A 19,695-nucleotide genomic window follows, 5' to 3' on the forward strand; every position below is an offset into this window, starting at 1 on the left:
AAGTTAGTATAATTTGATGATACAGGAAATTCCACTTGCCAATTAATCTTTTCCAAAAGAGGGTCGGGGGAAGTGACTGTAGAGAGGCTTCAAACAGACTCTGCAAGTACACAGTCATCTTGTAAAACACAAAAATAAACTGTAATTTGATGCTTTCTTAGCATTGTGTAAGCATTTAATCAAATTAATTTATATTAAAAATAGTCAATATGTGTTTGTTCTAATAGATTTTATATAAATATATAATATATAAGCCCTCTGAGGCAAATTTGTAATTTGCGATTTTGGGCTATACAAAATAAAATGAATTGAATTGAATATAAATATTGTAATGTATTCATCCTTTAAAATAATATTTATATTATGAAATGTATATTGGATATTTATAATAGTTAGGATATGGTAATAGTTATTCATATTCTGAATATTGTTATATATGTACATATGATTATATATTCATTGATATACTACATTTTTTGAACAAAATTTCCTTATTATGTTAAACTGTTGGAATAAATTTTAAATATTTAACTGCAAATGAAATAATGCATGTTTGATACCTTTTGTGTGAACATTTGTCAGCAGGTTTAGTGGGAAAGAATTGATTCATTTAAGTTTGAATATAGTGTGAAATGTTGAATAAACTCATACTATTGAAAAAAAGACCTGTATTCTAAATAAATAAAATCTGGTTTCAGCGACAAGACTCAAGACAAAATAGTTTAATAGTCAAAATAAGGAATAGTTATTGAGGAAAACAGGGACCCAGCTGTCGTTAGTACATTATTATGAGCTTTTTAAACCTCACCCTTAGTTGTTCTTTAACTAAGACAACCCTGGGTTAAAGTACCCTCAGTAAAGTAAAGACTTGCACAGAGGAATGAACAGATCCCACATATTTCATTCCATTTATTGGGATCATATAGTCATTATTGGCCCGATGGCAAACAGTTCATTGGTCACATTGCATTGCTGCTTCTCGAATAGGAAGGACTTTACCATGTATACAACATTGACCCTCATAATACAGGCTATATAGGGCAGATAAGGCAGAGGTGTGCCCTTTGTGTGAAAAAGCCAATAAGGAGCCGAAATATCTTTAACTCTTTCACAGGATCCAGACGGTGGCAGCAGAGCGCCGTTCCAGCGTTTAATGGCAGGACCGATCACCCCAAATCAATGCGGAGAAACACGCTGCCCCCCCCCCCAGACGTGACACGGGCTGACCCCGGGTCAGTGGAATTAATGCAATCACACGCACGGCTGTTTATTTTATATATTTTTGCAACCGTTGACAGCTTTTTGCACGTGTGGTGTTGCGACATTTCCGGGCGCCGCGTGTCACCAGTTTTCTCCCATTTAGTTGAGGGATTTATTTGATTTTATTTATTTGAAACACTATTTTCTATAATCTACCGGGTTAAAAGCTACATTTTAATGTCAACCAATTCAATGACAGTGACTTTGCCAGTCATGTATACTTAACCCCCCTTTGCAAAGGTATCACATGTCACATGGGCCGCGCGGCGTACAGTAGGGAAGTAGAAGACACTTCCTCCTTCAACGCGCTAGTTGCACGCAAACCAGTCGGCTGAATAGGAAGTCCACGGGTCGTGGGCGATGGGGATCCAGCAGCTCGTATGCGGCTATTTCAACCGATGTCACCGCGTTTAGGTGCTCGACCCGTCCGGTTGTTAGTGCGTTAAAAGTGAGGAGGAGCAGGAGGAGGAAGAAGAAGAAGAAGGGGGTTGGGGGGAGGTCAGCCTTTTTCGCCCCCATGGCTGCGACGTAGCGCAACTCTTTTTTTTTTTTTTATTTGGAATCAGCGGCGGAGGAACGACAAACTTTTACCAAACTTCCCAAGGCGCCGCGCGGCAAGGACACGCCATGAAGAAACAGTTCAATCGGATGCGGCAGCTCGCCAACCAGACGGTCGGAAGGTGAGTGCGGTTCGCCTCCGACGATGGACATTGTTGCAACTACACTTGGGTTCTGGCAGGCTCCAGGCTGTGGACATTTCTCGTGATTTTGGGTAAATATTCCCAGGTGTTTGCGTTCTATGGTCACGTGTCATGGTCGGAAGGGCTGGGCTGATGAGTACCTGGATAGTTTACAGCTGTGCCTGCCGGAAACTCACCAAAACGTGTCCACATCGGACTTTGATAGTGAGAACAATGCGAGCAGCTGACAAAACTCGTCATTATCGTTATTTTAGTTGATGGTCCATTAAATAAAAAATAAAAGTTTTTTTGTCTTTAAAACACAAATGTATCCATTTAAAAGTTGAATCATTGCCATTATTTGACGTTTGTTTTAATGGACTCCATGTCCCTCTTCATATCTCTTCATACTTATAGAGAGAACTAGAACAGCTCAGCGCCTCCACTTTGCCCCCCCCCCCCCCCCCTTCAGTAGAAGCTGACACATTATAAAAGAGCTTCTTTTGGGGCTGATGTTTTGCTTTTAAAAGCTAGGGTGTGCACACAAACACATGTTTCCTGATGTGTGAAGATACTGGAAGTTAGTGTATACACTCCCACTATCTCTACCATCCCCTCCTCCCACTTCATCTCCGCCCCACTGGGGGTTTCCAGCCCCGCTCTCCATCAGTTGCTGCCGCGGAGACGATGACCCCGTAACGTCTCTTTTCCAATGAGCGCCGGCCCGTCTCTGTCTTCCGATTGCACTCCCCCCCTTATGTCGGAGAAGTAGTCGAACTCAACTGATCCGAGTGACAGCTTTGACGGAGAAGCAGAAACCCTTGCAGGCTTACACATGCACACACACACACACACACACACACTTTCCCACTGTGGATTACTGCTGAATGCCAGGAAGGCCATTGATGCCGCATGAAAGCAGAGGGGAAGTCGTGGCCTCGTATCAAAAAATGGTTGAGATTAGAAAGTATGCAGTGAATTAGACTGGATAGTTTCAGGTCAAATTAGGGTGTCGAATGTCGACATGTTTTCTTCAAATAGAAAAATAGAAATTCACAACTTCCGGCACCCTGAGTGATGTCTTCTAGCACCCTACTACATTCTATATAAAGTCCCAAAAAGCAGAAGTAAACAAAAGCGTACTATTGGACGTTACACACCTTCAGGCTGAGGAAAAAGGCCCAATCGCTCACCAAAGCGATGAGTTCACATTCTCAAAGAAAAAGTATAAAGATCCCATCTCCATGACGACCAGCGCTCCTATGTCCGTCATCATGAACCATCCTTCCACACACACACACACACACACACACACACACACACACACACACACACACACACACACACAAGCGTTTATGAAGATAGGAATGAAACAGATTATTTTCTTCTTTTTTTGTGTGGTATCAAACCACAAAGCGGTGAGTTTGTTTTGCTGTGCCGCTGTGGCTCTCTGCTCGGCACAGGAAGGGCCGGGGACGGACGGGTTTCTGTGGAGTAAGCGTTTCCATCGGACCGGGGACTTCGCACAGCCGCAGGGGCCTTTTATTCATAAAAGAGGAAGCGGTTTGATTCACATGTAGTTGTTTAATGGGTTAGTGGTTTTAAGTTCAAAGAGCAATGCAACGTTGAGGGATCCTTGCGTACCTCTGTGGCACTTAATAGAAATCAGATGACACGTGATGAACAAGTAACACAATTGCTTTTTCTCTTTCTGTGTGGTTCTCTTTGAGGCTCTGGGCTGCAGCATCGAGGGAGTCTTTTGTTAGAACAATAGCTGGCGGACAGTCGAGCTGAACTCCTTAAATCAATGCTGATTCAATGTTGAAAGCGATCTAAAGCGGCACATAGTTGAACGAGAAGCCTAAGGAAAACAATGAAAAATGTTTTTTTTTTTTTTTAAATGGTCTAAAATTGACTAAAAATAAATGTGTGCAACCTACTGTTCTGGTTGGATTTCTTTATTGATTATTTGATGACGCTAAGAATGAAAAGATCCAAGGGCTGTGACAACGGTAAAGTCTTGTTTAGTTCCACCGACAATCCAAAACCAAAGATATTCCCCTAACCAGCGAGAAACATTTTTTTTCTTAAAACCCCCCCCATAAGAGATGAGCCAAATGGACGGAGTGAAATACTTTTTGCCTCAACACAGTATCTGCGTTCCATTCGGCTTGCCAGTACTTATGCTGCGTACTGAAAATCCAACCTTTGACCACATGCATTTAACAACCGTCTGTAGATTCATGAGGAACCAGAATTTCTGCTCCTGGCACAAGCTGGACACAGCTGAGTGAAGCAGGTTTTATCTTTAGGGCGTGACTTGTGACAGTGTTGGGTAATAGTGCGGCAGCGAGTTAATTGACTCCTGTGAGATTTGAATCAATAGTGTGGGCCGGGAATGGTCCTCGGGGGGGGGGGGGGGGTGTTGTGTGTGTGTGGGAGCGGTCGCTGTGCTTCTTATTTCGTGGTTGATTCGTCCATTTCCACATTTTCCCAGACGCTTTTTAATGGAGTGGTGTCGCCGTCCTGCTTTCCGCTACAATGTTCAGTGTGTCTCAGACATCAACAAGCCACTTGGCAACCCCCCCCCCCCCACCCCTCCGCCTTCCCCTGTTGCCATAACAAGCAAGGTGAAGATGACACAAGAGGAAGTGTTTGTTTGCAGGAATTCACCAAGTCTGTCGTGGAAACTTGCCTCAGGCGCGTGTGTGCGTGTGTGTGTGTGTGTGTGTGTGCTCCCACATGCTTCACAATCACGTGACATTTTAGTGCGCTTTAACTGCTCCAGGCGCAGACAGGTTGGTCTGGAAAAACAGTTTTTCTTTAAATTGATGGTCCTGTCACTTCCTCGCTGTTCAAACTGCGACAAGTGACAAATGTTTTAGTTGAAAAGCACAAAGCGACATGTCCAAACTCTGCATACATACTTGCCGCATTTCATTCCTGTGCCAATGTGAGGATTTCGGGACAGAGGATGTTGCATGTGTACAGACTGTAAAGCCCTCTGAGGCAAACTTGTAATTTTGGGCTATACAAAATAAAATGAATTTAATTCGAAGTCGTTGTGTGTGGCCCTTGACTAAAATCCTCAACATTGCATTATATTGTTTAGTATTGATTACTCTTATCTCTGTATGTCTCTGTATATTCTGTATTTGCTGTGTTTGACCTTTGCTTCAAATTGTGTGTTTCCCTCAACAGGGCTGAGAAAACTGAGGTGCTGAGTGATGACCTCCTTCAGGTGAATATGACATTTTCCTCTATGAGATGAATCTATATATTGAACTTACTACATCTGGTATTTAAAAGGGTTACAAGCACAGCGTTGCTGCTGTGGTGGATGGATGGACCTTAGTAATTCTCGTTAGCGGGTTGCTGTGGAGACGCATGTCTTTGCGTTCATATGTTTCACATAAGTCCGTTTTACGGTCAATAGAACAGCAATATTCAGCATATTTATCTCAAAAAGAAGCCTGAAGACTTTCTCATATGGATTCTTTGATTGATTAACCTAGAGAATATTAAGTTAGCAACTAACTTAATTTAATAGTTAAACGGTAATTTAATAGTTTGTCATTTTGCAAGACAATTGAATTGACCAACATGTAATGTTTAGCCCTTTCCTGACATATTTTAAGTGGGAAAAAATTATTGATGAAGAAGCAGATTAAGGGATAATGAAAATAATCTCCCACGAACCTAAGTTTCGCAATCTTTACTTAACTTTTCAACCAATAAGGACGTGCGTGTAAAAATACGTCATCATTGAAATTCCTGAAAGGGAAACTTTGTGTTGTTGCACACTCTGCGTCTCCTGCTTTCACGTGAATGGGAGTGTCATTGAGCCATTGACACCCGAGAAGCCTGTCATGTGCTGTTCACCCCCAAACCCGCGTAACTACAGTTGTTTTCTGGAAGGACGAGATGCAGGAGTAAGACTTGGACGAAGTTCTCCTCACATGCTAAAGCCATCATGCCTGAGCCTGCCTGCTGGTGCCAAATCTCGTAGCAGTATTAAAATCCTACTGGGGAGACTTTGATTCACTTCCACCGCGTTGGCTCAGGGGTTTTGCTACGTAGGAAAAGTGCCTCATGGTTTTCCACTCAGGGCAAACCCTGGCTAGGTTCTGGAAATCCTGGTGTGCGTGCGTGTGTGTGTGTGTGTGTGTGTGTGTGTGTGTGTGTGTGTGTTGGGGGATGGGAGTGCTCTGGCATGTGAGATCACGGCGAGGAAAATAGTTTTGAAGAAATGGGAGTGGCTGAAGAAGAAGCAGCAGTTTGCTAGTAAGGAGCTTTTCTGCAATGAAAAGTGAATGTTGAGTCTCAAGTGTTTCATTCGGTCATCAAAGTCAAAGTGTTACTACACGCAGCAGTGAACTATGCACCTTGTGTGGTTTTGCATGCGCAGCAACAAACGATGCAAAAGCTTGGTAGCGAGAAAAGGGAATTAATACTTTATCCAAAACCACATATGCACATGTCGTTTTGCTGCAATCAAGGCGGCTTTATAGAGACGACTCTATGTTGCACCATTGTCCCAAAAGCGTGAAGAACAAAGTGACCCAACCCCTCCAGAGAATGCCTCCTCTCCGGCCCTCGTTGTGAACGACAGGAGCTTTGTGCTGCGTTGGACATTCCTGTAGCTGCAGCTCTCTGCGAGGAATGTGACCGCCGAGCAGTCGCCACTGTGGAAGTAGCTTGGATGTCTTCAGCCGTAACGACTCCAAGGCAGACTCTGCATAAACCCAAATGACCATCGGATCAGCACAAAAAAAGGAGAGTAACTTTGAAAGGTTTTACAGTGTTAATGTTCTGCACTATTTATTCATGGCAAATAGTGTTTTTTACATTTTCTGTTTAAAAACACAAATGAGATATAATGAGCATGTCGATCATCTTTTAAAGCTGAGATAAGCCGACGTGAAGCAGTAGCCTCCCATCCGACGGACACGCACGGCCGTTGTATTGACCTTCTCTTCCAACTACACTCCGAAGAAAATGAGCGTGTTTCCCAAAAAGTCGAACCCCTCCCTGAAGGCCAGCACGACTATTCCGAGATCCTGTTTCTGCCGTTAGCCACGCTGCCAACGAGGTCAGCCAGCCCACCGGCTCCGCAGCTACCCACACCCCCGAAAGCAGCTCCAAACCACGAAACGAAACCGTAACCCCCCCCGGTTCCTCTGTGACTCACTAAACATTACACATTTTTATGCTCTTGTAGGTCAGAGGTCGCATGCTCACTCTGTCCGCTGTTGTCATTGCTGTATGGGAAAAAAAAGAGAGGATATTAACAGTCTTGTAAACCTTTGGCACGCTGCATGACTGGAGGTGTGTGTGTGTGTGTGTGTGTGTGTGTGTGTGTGTGTGTGTGTGTGTGTGTGTGTGTGTGTGTGTGTGTGTGTGTGTGTGTGTGTGTGTGTGTGTGTGTGTGTGTGTGTGTGTGTGTGTGTGTGTGTGTGTGTGTGTGTGTGTGTGTGTGTGTGTGTGTGTGTGTGTGTGTGTGTGCAAGCAACACGATCTGGCAGTTCTACAGAAATGGGACAGAGCAGATGACGTAGTATGATTGAAGACGAGTGTGTGTGTGTGTGCGCTTGTCTGTGAATATGATCAGGGACTTTCCTGATTTTATTAGTATAGTCTGTCCAACTTTTGACGTCTGTTCGTTAAGGGCGTTTCTCCCGAGGGTCTCCGGGTGCATTTGTGGAAAACTGGGCAGAGCCGACGCGATCGTATCCAGTCTGGCCTCTTTCTTCCCCTCTTTGCTTCGAGACGTCTGGATCCAGATTAGAGTTAGACATCCATCGATTAATCAGAGCCAGGGATCAGCTGAACGATGAGCGAATCAATAGGATCAGGCCAAGGAAGCCAAGTCCAGCTGCAGGAAAGAGGGAGGAGAGAGTAAAAAGAGGGAAGTCGAAGGAAAAGTTTTGGGTGTGAGAGGAAAAGACCTGTATGCCGTGAAGAACAGCAAGTTAACGAGGATAAAGGAAAAAGAGGGGGAGCTAGATGGGGTTCAGACAGCAAATGAGGGCCTCAGATGTAGCGACGCAGCTGGATGTTGAAACAGGAAGTGGATACTTGGAGACACAAGCGTCTCGCATGCTTTGGTACACTACCTTTTTATACACTTCCATTCGGCCACTGGCTTCAGTTCATTTCAGCAACGAATGGAATTCAACCAGCAGTTGCTTGAAACTGGGACTAAGATAGCAGTTGAGTGATTATCACAATGGTATTTAAGCTGCAGGCAGGAACTGAAAACTCTCACATGTGGTACATCCAGGGACACTCTAATTAGAGTTGTATGCCCCAAAACCTGAAAACATAATTTTCTTTTTGTATTTGGGGTTAATTTGGAGCAGTAATATCTCATTTTATAATTTGCCCCTCTACGCAATGTTGCAAATCAATTAACAGGATGGTGATGAAGGAACTTAATTTGTATTCTTATATATCTGGATTGGATCTTATTCTCAATGGTTTTTCCAGAATGTACTTCATACATTTAGGCCACTCGTGTTATTTGATGGGTGTTCAATGTGGACAATTATGTGAAACTAACTCCGGCAAATGGTTTAAAAACATTAGTCGTGTTCTGCTGTGAAGCACGATAAAGGGTTAAAGCAAGCACATAACGTACTTCCCTGAAGCGAAGCCAGTAGATGAGGCCGATAATGTTATCCCTGATAATATCTCTGCGTGGACTCAAATGTTATTTGTAGTGAAGATCACAATCCATCAACCCATCACTTATCTGCCCAGTTTGCCTCCGTCTGGAAGGCGGTGCAACCTCTTGTAACAAACGGCATCGGCGTCCCCCGTCGTCTTTCAAAAACAACAGCAGGACAGAAAGTGTGAAGATGGACGTGTACCTGTTTAGTTTTTAACATTTTTTTATTTTTATTTAACCCTTTATGTCTTGTGCAGATCGAGAGGCGACTGGAGTTGGTGCGTTTGATGTCGCACAACACTCACAAGAAGCTGGTGTCCTGCCTGCAGGGTCAGCTGGGCACGGACACAGAGAAGAGACATGTAAGAAGCACTCTGTCTCCGGACTGTTCTTCATCACACAGCTGCGCTTTGTAGACTTTATAGACTTTTGGGCATCACCTCCTCCCTTTCATCTCAGCGCTTTGGCAACGCGCTACACAACTGTTGCTAATGCATCTCTGTATTAGCAACAGTTGAATCCCTTTGACGATATTGTCAGTATTAGCAAGGCTCTGCTGTCCTGTGCTATGGAAACATAGTTTCCCGTCTTATGTAACACATTGACATGAGAGACACTCATGAGAGAAATATTCAGTGCTGGCCTCCAGCCCGCGTCGCTGTCACGGATATCACAAGTCAACACAAAAAAAAATCCGGTCAGTGGTCATGTTACTTGGTCTCATTTTTTTTATCTCCCTTCTTTTGCTTTTAGCTCTATTGCAAATGCCTGATACCTAAACTTATTTCGGGGGAATTTGGCTGTTGGCTAAACTCTGTCCGCCCGTCTGCTTGCAGAAAAAGTTGCCGCTGACGACGCTGTCCCAGACCATGCAGGAGGGAGGCAGTCAGCTGGGAGACGAAAGTCTGATCGGGTGAGATAAAAAAACACATCTGCTGAAACCAGTTTCAGGTCTCGCCAACCAATCGCAGCAGGTTGGGCTTTTTTGGTAAGGAGGCGTAAAGAGACAGAGTGAGATTGTAGCTAACTGAATGTGTTTTCTTTTTGGGTATTAATGAAACCTGGAGATGAGATCGCCTTGGTACAGCCTTCCTGCTGGCACACAATGGAAAAATGAATTCCATCGATCCAAAAAAACTAAAAAAACATTAAAAGTGATTATTTGAAGGGAAGAACCGTTAAGGGTCCAACAAGCAGTGTGATTTTCTCCCTGTGAGAAAAGAAGTGATGACAGCCCTTACGTGTGTTTGTGTCTGTGTTTGTGTGTGTGTGTGTGTGAGAACAGCAAGATGATGGACGTGTGTGGGGAGGCTGAGAGCAGGTTAGCGGCTGAACTGATGCAGCATGAAGTCCAGATTGAGCGAGACGTCCTGGAGCCCCTCAACCAGCTGGCTGAGGTAAAAACCCTGCAGCTCTCTTCAGGCTCCAGGCATCACATGGGACTTACTATTGACTAAAACACTCCGTACAGCGTATCGGTAAACAGTGTGTGTGTTTTAAACTCATTCAATGTGCCAAATTCAACATGGCATTTTTTTGTGTGTTAAACTACTACTAGAACTACTGCATGAGCGATATTGACTAAATGTTCTCATGGGAAAATGTTTGCTCCAGTGTTGACTGTGAAGTGCGTGTGCAGACGGCATGCTGACCTCCCCGTTTCTCTCACAGATTGAGATTCCCAATATTCAAAAACAGAGAAAACAACTCGCCAAGCTGGTTCTGGACTATGACTCGGCCAAGACGAGGTGCTGTGGTTTCTAATCTTTATTTAGTCCCACTATTTCTGAATGTTAACCTTGATGTCTAATCGTAGAATAATGGAAATATTCAAATCCGACGCTTGCTGTATAACATCTGTCTAAATAATGTCTTGCCCTACAGGTACTACCAGGCAGCAAAGTCCAACAACCACGCTATGGCAGCAAAGGCCGATTCCCTCAAAGACGAGATGGACGAGGCTCTCAACAAAGTGGAAATATGCAAGGTAGATCTTGCTTTGTTACTCTGGGAAAGGATTCATGTCGTCACACAGCAGCCCAAGGCTTCTTCGCCTGTGGTTCATACATGCTGCACTGTACATAGCATATTTGATCTGATGGCTCTACATTGCAGTTAGGGCCTCTTCATCAAGTGAGGCTCATGTCTTATGAACTGACTGAACAAAAGAAGCCTTGTAACAGGACCCAACAGACTGTGCACATTATTAGGGCCACAGATGTGAAGGTCGCTGCTTTGTCATCTGGAGTTCATCTGCTCTTAATGAGAAGTTTGAGTGATGAGTAGAGCAGAATGTTTAAGGTTGCCATAATAATTGCGATGCATGAAAATATGTATATATGTATTTTCCATCCTACAGGACCAGCTCTCTGCAGACTTGTACAACTTTGCATCCAAAGAGGGAGACTATGCACGCTACTTTGTCTTGGTGGGTGCACTTCTATTTGAATGACCTTAAACTGAAATGGAAATGTGATGCAAATGTGATCTGTACCACGATAACTGTATGGTGATGTAGATAGAACGCTCTACCTCTTTGCTCTATGCCAACATTTGTATCTATGACCTGTGATTTTGTTTGTGTATTTGCACCAGTTGTTAGAGGCCCAGGCGGACTACCACAGGAGGTCGCTGGCAGCTATGGAGGCTGCTATACCAACAATCAAATTGCAGCAAGGTGCACAGCTCAATTTAAAGCATTAAAACGTAACATTTACATGGATTTGTCTCTGAACCCTAACATAGTCCTAGCAGACATAGTAGTAATGTTGTTGTTGTTGTTGAAGTTTACAACAGACGAGCTGCTCTGAGAAATGTAGACCGGCTGCACTTGTCCAGGTTTGACAGTGCAAATAAAGAAAATCATAAACAAGGCAGCTCAACAGTGCAAATAAAGAAAATCATAAACAAGGCAGCTCAACAGACTCTAAGTCAATTCATACTTCAGAAAGCAACAATACGTGAAATATGTTTGCATCGGTTTGTCTCACATTGTGTTTCTGTAGAGTGTTTAGATGTCCTAAAGTAACCAGCCTCTTGCAGTTTGACAATGAGAAATTCTGTAAATGGTGTTGGGGATAAAAGACTTGACTTGGCTCAATGAAATGTATCCATGTGCATGATAAAGACTTCACACAGTAAAAGTATCACTGGGATATCAATGTAGTTGCATGAAAGGAGGCACCACGCGAGACCCCGCATTGTAACATATTCACCACCGACTGTGTAATAACCCTATAAAGAACTGCACTGTTTCTGCTAGACTCCTGGATGGAGAAGCCAGCGTTCGGCACGTCTCTGGACGAGCACCTGAAGAGGAGCAACCGCGAGATCGCTCTGCCAATGGAAGCCTGCGTCATGATGCTGCTCGAGACCGGCATGAAGGAGGAGGTATGGATGGATGGATGGATGGATGGCAGGCAGGGGAAATTTGAGTAGATGCAATGAGGGTTAAATAACCAGGATTTGGACATGCATTTGTACCAATAAAAACTTCACTCTATGGATCATAATGCGTACGCACTACAAATGATGGCACGTACAGTCTGGAAACATCTGTGGCCAACTTGTGGTCAGATAGCTTTGAATTTGGGGAAATGTGTGTGTGTGTGTGTGTGTGTGTGTGTCTGTCTGTACATGCGCGCAGGCAGGCATCTGTTAAGCATTTCACTATTCAATTGTAACCATATCTCTAGACTCCCCAAGGAGCAGAGTTTTATTTAAGGAAACAAAAGTCATGCTGCACTTCTAGAGAAGTTTCTCTTTCATACAGAAAGAGAAACTTCACTATTGGCAAACCCGACTTTCTTGGGCATTTACTGACAGCGGCCTTTATTTGCTTTACTTCTGCTTTCCTGATGCCCAGAATCACTTCTTCAATTTCTGCACTCAAACCGGGCATGTGCACCTGAACAAAAAGCCCTAATCAGCAGTTTTACCTGCAGGGTCTCTTCAGAATCGCTGCCGGAGCCTCAAAGCTGAAAAAGCTAAAAGCAGCGCTGGATTGCTCCACCTCGCAGCTCGAGGAGTTCTACTCTGATCCCCACGCCGTCGCCGGTACACCCTCTTAAACTGATCCACACAAAGTGAGTCCATCTGGTCCAGATCCTTTTCTTATAGCCTTTCTCCTCGCACACAGGAGCCCTGAAGTCCTACCTCAGGGAACTTCCTGAACCTCTAATGACTTTTGGCTTGTACGACGAATGGACTCAGGCCTCAAAGTAAGAACACACACGGATATGGCTCTTTAAAATATTCTGGAAAACTATCTCTGTTTTTTAAATAACATGAAAACCACACCCGAAGCACTGTGTGCTCGCATGTTGATCTAGATAAGAGACTTGTGTAACCATTCCACGTGTGTGTGTGTGTGTGTGTGTGTGTGTGGTTTCAGTGTGTCTGACCCTGACAAGAGGCTTCAGGCTTTGTGGGTGACGTGTGACCGTTTGCCAAAAACTCACAAGGCAAATCTCAGGTAAGAGCATCTTCAGCAACTCTGTAATCCCATTGAGCCAGTGCAATAATATTTTCTTATTTAGCGTAGAAGTATGCTTTTTTTTTTTCCCAAAGTAGTTGATATCAACAGAACTGAACGTATTAAGTGAATTTCTCCTCTGTTTTCTGTGGTGGAAATTAGTGGATCAAGCCCTTGTGAGAAAGTATAACTGTTCTAACTAGAACAGGGGTGTCAAACTCATTTCAGGTTCAGGTCAGGTCAGGTCAGGGCCACTGACGATCGGCTGACGGGGGGTGGCGCTGAAGGGGGTGGCGCTGGCGGTTCGTTACCCTGGTAACCGCTGTCATTACAGACGGTTGCGTCGATTCTTACTGTGAAAATCGACGTACTTCCGGTTTAGCGGCTACGCTTCGTATTTTCATTTTATGGGAAAAACCACGAAAAAATTAAAGGATTGTTGGTATGTTTTTTTTTTTACGGTAAAAGGGTCGATGATAAGGTACACAACGAAACTTGACACAAGCGGTATGTAATACAGACTGTGAGGCGCGCTTTCGCGGCCCGCGAATGCGTGAAGACACACGGAGAGTGCATTGTGGGATTTGTAGTATTATGGTGATGCGTGCGATATACCGCCGGGCCAGCTCTAATAGTGAATAGATTTGATCATGCTAGCCAAAGAGAATTCATTCACGGGCCGGATATGGCCCTCGGGCCATGAGTTTGACACATGTGAACTAGAACATAGAAGAATCATTAAGAACACAGAAGTCAACACAAGCTGTAAGTGCAGACAGACGTTAAATGACTTGGGAAGACACACCTGCACAAGGGACAGGAACAGTAACCAGATGTTGAAGGAATGTACCGTTTGACACCCCCCTCTGACAGCCAGAAGATAGACTAAAGGATCGATCCGTTTCAATCCAGAAAAGAGGTCACTACGTTCACAAGAGAGGTCATAGGGAAAACTCAGAGTGCACAGGCTCAATCAATTGTTTTCCCCCAACATTGTGGTTTTATCAGGGGTATCAACAAACCACACACTTCTGCTTTAAACAATTATCCCATCGTTCGGATTGGTGCCAAAAAAAGCATAAAACACACTCTTTGCACAATAAAAGGAATGAAAAGAGACAATGCATTCCTGCACCACAATATTGAAGATTGCAGTAGCTTGGACGCTTTTACAGCAATTTGAGTGTCTGCTTCAGGTATCTGGTGAAATTTCTTGCTAAACTGGCTCAGGACAGTGAGGTTAATAAAATGACTCCAAGCAACATCTCCATAGTCCTCGGGCCCAACCTGCTCTGGGCAAAGACTGAGGGGTAAGAAGTTTGCACTGTTGCCTCCTCCACCTTTGATACAAAGTGAAGCTGAGGCTGATGATGCTTCCTAATGTTCCCGTCTGTTGGTGGCTGCGTTCAGGACGCTGGCGGAGATGGCGGCAGCCACATCCGTCCATGTGGTCGCCATCATTGAGCCCATTATCCAGCACGCCGATTGGTTCTTCCCTGAAGGTAAAGCATCTGTGTTGCTGTGTTTGAGCCGGTACTTCTCTTCGTCTTGCCTAACGGAGGTTCAGCAGAGAAGAACAGCAGACAACTAAATAACCAGAAAGATGTAGTGGGAAAATATGCAAACCAATTGTTCTCAGTCTTCATTGTGGTTTAATTTATTTAGACCAAATATACTGAAAGTCTATTTGTAGGACATGTTTCAACTGCTGTCTTTGTTTTGTTTGTGAGGCACTAGCTTTAAGTTAAAATGTGTTGTCTTGAGTTAAAAAAACAAAACCCTCTTAGTCTTGGTTTGGTGACATTTTGGAAAATAAGTAAGTAAATAGTAAGTAGTTTAGTAAACATTTTCATTACTGATTATAAGACTACTGCTGTCAATCATTAAAAGCATTAGATCATCCTTGTCCTCTTTGTTGTTTTCACCTCTCCTCTATTTGTTCTTTTCACCTCTCCTCTATTTGTTCCCTCACCAGAGGTGGACTTCAACGTGTCGGGCATGTTCGCAGCAACCCCAGACCTGGACCCCAGCCTGGACAGGAAGCGCCCCGGCAGCCTGGTGGGGCAGGACGGGGACGGTCACACCCCCCGTAAAGACAGGTACCTGCCTCGCCCCAACCTCGGCCTGACCCTGACCCTCCCGTCTCGCCCCAAGACGCCGAGCAGGCAGGAGTCGCGGGGCCCGGCGGTGTCGGCCCTCTATGTAGTGGCCAACGAGTCCATCACGGTCACAGAAACCCCCACTGAAGATCTGCCCTGTCCAGACTTCAAAGCTGTGCCGCGCCCCAATGTAGCTCCCCTGAATCCAATTACCCACAAGTAAATTAAGGGAATGATGCTTTGTGTTTTTTTTTTTTTTTTTTGCACTAGTTTATTTTATTTTTTTCTTTTAGGTGATTTCCACATAAGATAATGAGTTATGTTTTCCCCATGATTGATAATGAACGTGAGTTCAAAACAGTTTTCAGCACCGTTGGCATAACATTTTGTCTAGAGCTATAATTTTGGTGTGTCACTCTTGTGTACTCTTGTTATCTTCTGTTTCCTAATTAAAGCCTAGGTCCCTCAGTAGGATGCTGGTTTTATGTTTTGTGTGGGCTTCCTTTGTTGCATTCTGTTTGTATGGTGTGGCATATGTTTTTTTTTTTTTTTCTCTGCCTCTGCAGAGATGTCGCAGTTCTATTTAAAAAAAAAAAACACTTATGTGGTTTCACGCTCTGTTTGGGGTTCTTAAAACTGAACTGAACTGGTTTCATTGAACTCCGGAAGCGGCGTCTCTTTCCGTCTCCTGCACAATCCTTCTCTCTCTCTGTCTCCCTCTGTCTCTTGTCTGATGGCGTGTGGTTCGTCCTCCTGAACTCTCTCCCCTCTTCCCCTCCCTAGCCCTGTTAACAAACAGCCGGAGCCCGCCCCACGTAGAGCCAGCGCTGTAAATAGAAAGCAACCGCAGCTAACCTCACCCACCTTCCAACCCCCAATGCCCCCTGTGGAGGCCTGGGTTCCTGCCCAGTCTGAGCCCCAGCTTCTTTCCCCGGCTACAGAGGCTGAGCAGCCCGGCCTGAGTGGTGCTAGTGCTGGTGCTGGTGCTGGTGGTGGTGGTGGTCTGGGTGGTGGGGTCCAGGTAGCGACAAGGCAACCTCAGGTTGTAGCCCAGCTCAGCGCAGAGGAGAGCAGGTAAGGAGGAGCGAGCTGAGGTAGCAACAATACTCCACCGCCTGCTCGCAGCCAATCAGCCAAATCCGGCGCTCATCCGCCCTCTATTTTGTGTGTCCCATGTTCAGTTGGTCTTTTTGGTTTTCAGGACCCATGTTGGATGTCCTAAAATATGAAATCATGAGAATAACAATGTCTGTCACCTCTTCAGCTCTTAATCTCATGCATTTTAAACAAATTAAGAATGTCATTCAACAAAAACATTGGACGCTTTGATTACAGGCCTCTTGATTCTCCATCCTGCCCCTATTTTTAAATGTATATTTCCCTTTCTTATCGCCTGCCTGCCATCTGATTTTGCACATAGCTCATACTCGGCTTGACTGATTTTGCTTCTTATTCACTACACTTTCCTTTATGGAGTTGTTTGAGTTACTTTTGTTAAAACCTTCACCTTGTGAGTGTGTGGTACGTGTAGAGTTGACATTGATGGATTAACATTTGGATTCATTGTATTCCCACAGCCCTGCCCGTGAACACACCCCCCCACCCCAGAGGAATGGTTCAGCCCATCTTACAGTAGGAACCCCCCACTCTCAGGGTGGTTCTAGGGGGCCAAGTCCACACATGGTTCGCAGAGGTGAGAGAATGTACTGGTTATAATTCTGATTGGGTAAAACTAACAAGTCAATGTTGTAACGTGTAAAAATGACTGTTTCACTCTGAAGGCACCAAGAAACAGGCTCCGCCCCCTCCCAAGCAGTTCAGCCCCTTTTCCTCTCAAGCAAATAACGCCCCCAGCTCCCCTCATTACCCACCCATCACGCCCCGACGCCACCCCAGCAAAGACAGCCTGATCCATGCGCCGAGCCACCCGCCCCCACAGCCTCCTCTAGCCCCCCAGGCGCAGGGGGAGTCCGAGTCCTCTCCCCCCAGCAGCCCCACTCCTCCCGGTACTCCGCCTAGCGATGGGCCGCGGTCCAGCCCGCTGTCCTGCTACCAGTCTGGATCTCTCCCTCGCCCCGCCAGGCCGGCCCCCAAACCACGGCCCCGCCCCAGCATGCCGCCGCCCCCCCAGCCAGCAGGAAGTGACACCGGTAACGGCGTCTGCGGCTCCTCCTCCAAGATCATAACAGGTAGACAGCCTCCCGAAGACGACTTTTCAATATGTTTTATTCTAATTTATTGTATTGTGTATAAGAAACCATGTGCACCAGCAATTGTTACCAATACGATAATATCATTACAGGCAGGAAGGTTTACTTTAAGTAAAAATTGTATTTAAGTAGAAGTTTTTGTTTCAATAAGTAAAAACATGTATTACGGAAATACTTCTTAATATAAACAGATTATAAAACTGGATGCATTAACACTTAATGTGGAGATAATTTTATTACTTTAAAAAAAGACATTTGTATTCAGATTAATAGTACAATATATGCTCAAAGTAACTACTCACATATTGACAAAATATGTAGAATAAAAAGTACAACATTTGTGTCTGAATTGCATTTCAGTTGAAGTACAAAGTAACAGAAGAGTAAAATGATACATAAGCTCTGTGTTTAAGTCGATTACACTCAAAAGAATAAAAAGTATTTTTATGACATATTATACTTATCAATTGAGATAATGATTCACTGCAGTGTTTCATGAAATGGGCATTAAACATAAGCAGGGACACGTCTCTAGTAAATGTTTGTGTAGACCTTTCAATCAATCAGTTCTCCGCATCGAGTGATTTCTGTATTTAGCTTCCTGGCTGTTGGTCTCAACACGTCGTACTGCTTCAAATACTAAATGTAAATGTGGTGATCTGACGCATGACAGGAAATGTATAAATATTACAGATGTCTGAGCTGCTGGTCTGCCTGTAAGATGAGCTTTGCAAGGCAGGTGATGGTAAGGATCTAAATGGCTGCTGTGTTGGCCTCGCTGCTGTGTGTGCTGCATGTTAGCGTCACTCTGCACACACTGTACACATGTTTGTTAGTATGCATTTGGGCTTCCTTTTTAACCCCGCTGTCCAGTGAAACTAACATGCACCTTTCCCGGTGCTGGGGAATTTTGTCTGTTACCTGTTTTCAGGGGGGCTGTTATTCAACGTGCACATTTTGTTGAGCCGATCGGGTGTAGAAAACATGTCATTGAACGATTAACACACCAAAGATACTCTTCCCTTCTAAAATATGTCACTTAGCTGGTACTAAAATTGCAATATTGACAAAACTGAATGGAAGAATCAATCTTTGGTGTCTTACAAAAGTGGTGTGTGTGTTGCTATTTGTTTCACAGCTTGAACTCAAGTTGTGCCTAAACAGAGTTTTTACTGATATGTTCCCCTAACTGTCATGCACAGAAGGAGGCGTGTCCCTAAAGGGGATTGGACGAGCCTTCATTCCTGAGGTGAACGCGGACCAACACCGGGAGAGCTCTGCTGGTCAGGAGCCTGCCACCACCACCTCCCCTCCAGCCCCCCATTTAGACCCTCAGACAGAGTCCACCTCTCTGTGAAGAATGGAGGGGTCGCTGCATTCCTCTTGTGACGTTTAGAATCAAATATGTGACTGATAACAAGGAAACAACTGCTCTCCGTCTGCCGTATCTCAGAAAAAAACCCTCAAAGTTCCTGTTAGCTACTGGATTTCATATCAAACGGCCTCTGTTCTAGTTTGCTGGGTATTTTAAGATTGGACTGCAGAGCCTTGCTGGCCGGGAGGCAAGTGAGACTTAAATATATTGTGTATGTAACCTAAACACGCTGAACTCAAAGGGTGCTGAGCTTTCAAAGCTTTCACTTATCTATTTGTACTTTTAATCTAGCTATTGATGATGTTGAATCTTGTTCAACATTCAGCAGCGTTTTTGCGGATGTTTTAGAGCCAGCCACTGATTCAATGTTGTTCAGTTTACACGGCTTTGCAATAATTGACCCACTTCACTCTAAACACAAAATAAATGGATATAGGCCAAAGGAAATTGAATATAAGTTTATAGCTTTTGTGCAATAAAAAGTGCAATTGTCTTCCAGTGTTCTCTCCACAGTGCATATGCTGTGCAATTTCAGTTTTTTTTTTTTTTATCCAGTGGAGAATATTTGATTCCAAATGGATAGATTTAACACATTTTTAAATCACCTGTCCTCATTAAAAGGGATTTTTTTTTTCAATACATATTTTGTGCTAATTATTTTAAATGCGTAGCTTGTAATCGATCTCTCCCACCCAAGCTTGAAGCTATGACCAAATACAGCCAAATTCTATTTTGTGTATATTTACCATGGCTGAGCAGCTTTTTTTCATATTGGGGTGTTTTTGGCTTTTCCATTTGTTTTATTTTTGTATTTCTCCTCTGCATTTTTATGGTGTCTTTTCTGCACATAATGCATCATACAATGCATGATTACTCTTGAAAATTAAAGGTTGTTCACCATTTTACAGTGTTGTCAGGTCATCAGTT

The 19,695-nt window shown here is 44.2% G+C and overlaps 1 protein-coding gene across 4 annotated transcripts; it reads left to right on the forward strand.

The window, feature by feature from the left end:
• Positions 1-1,513: 1,513 nt before the first annotated feature.
• Positions 1,514-19,673, forward strand: arhgap17b (Rho GTPase activating protein 17b). Of its 4 annotated transcripts, XM_037476559.2 has the most exons (21): positions 1,514-1,940; positions 5,142-5,181; positions 8,868-8,972; positions 9,447-9,523; positions 9,896-10,007; positions 10,282-10,358; positions 10,495-10,597; positions 10,970-11,038; positions 11,206-11,287; positions 11,873-12,000; positions 12,555-12,666; positions 12,749-12,830; positions 13,004-13,084; positions 14,281-14,394; positions 14,495-14,586; positions 15,060-15,183; positions 15,967-16,257; positions 16,761-16,876; positions 16,965-17,372; positions 18,087-18,138; positions 18,596-18,730. In XM_037476559.2, exons 1-20 carry the CDS (start codon positions 1,888-1,890, stop codon positions 18,092-18,094), a joined length of 2,274 nt encoding a protein of 757 aa, XP_037332456.1. In that variant the 5' UTR covers positions 1,514-1,887; the 3' UTR covers positions 18,095-18,138; positions 18,596-18,730. The 4 variants fall into 4 exon arrangements, with proteins under 4 accessions (XP_037332456.1, XP_037332455.1, XP_037332457.1 ...); XM_037476558.2 differs by lacking the exon at positions 18,087-18,138 and having other exon boundaries at positions 18,596-19,673; XM_037476560.2 differs by having other exon boundaries at positions 18,087-18,737.
• The last annotated feature ends 22 nt before the right edge of the window (positions 19,674-19,695 follow it).

This window comes from Pungitius pungitius, chromosome 12 (assembly GCF_949316345.1).
Source record: "Pungitius pungitius chromosome 12, fPunPun2.1, whole genome shotgun sequence".
NCBI lineage: Eukaryota > Metazoa > Chordata > Actinopteri > Perciformes > Gasterosteidae > Pungitius > Pungitius pungitius.

Bases quoted from the DNA above. Each gene is read 5' to 3' on its own strand.
- arhgap17b (XM_037476558.2), top strand. From the start codon at position 1,888: ATGAAGAAACAGTTCAATCGGATGCGGCAGCTCGCCAACCAGACGGTC. The intron at 5,182-8,867 runs GTGAATATGACA...TGTCTTGTGCAG, and splicing joins TGAGTGATGACCTCCTTCAG to ATCGAGAGGCGACTGGAGTT. The intron at 14,395-14,494 runs GTAAGAAGTTTG...GGCTGCGTTCAG, and splicing joins CTCTGGGCAAAGACTGAGGG to GACGCTGGCGGAGATGGCGG.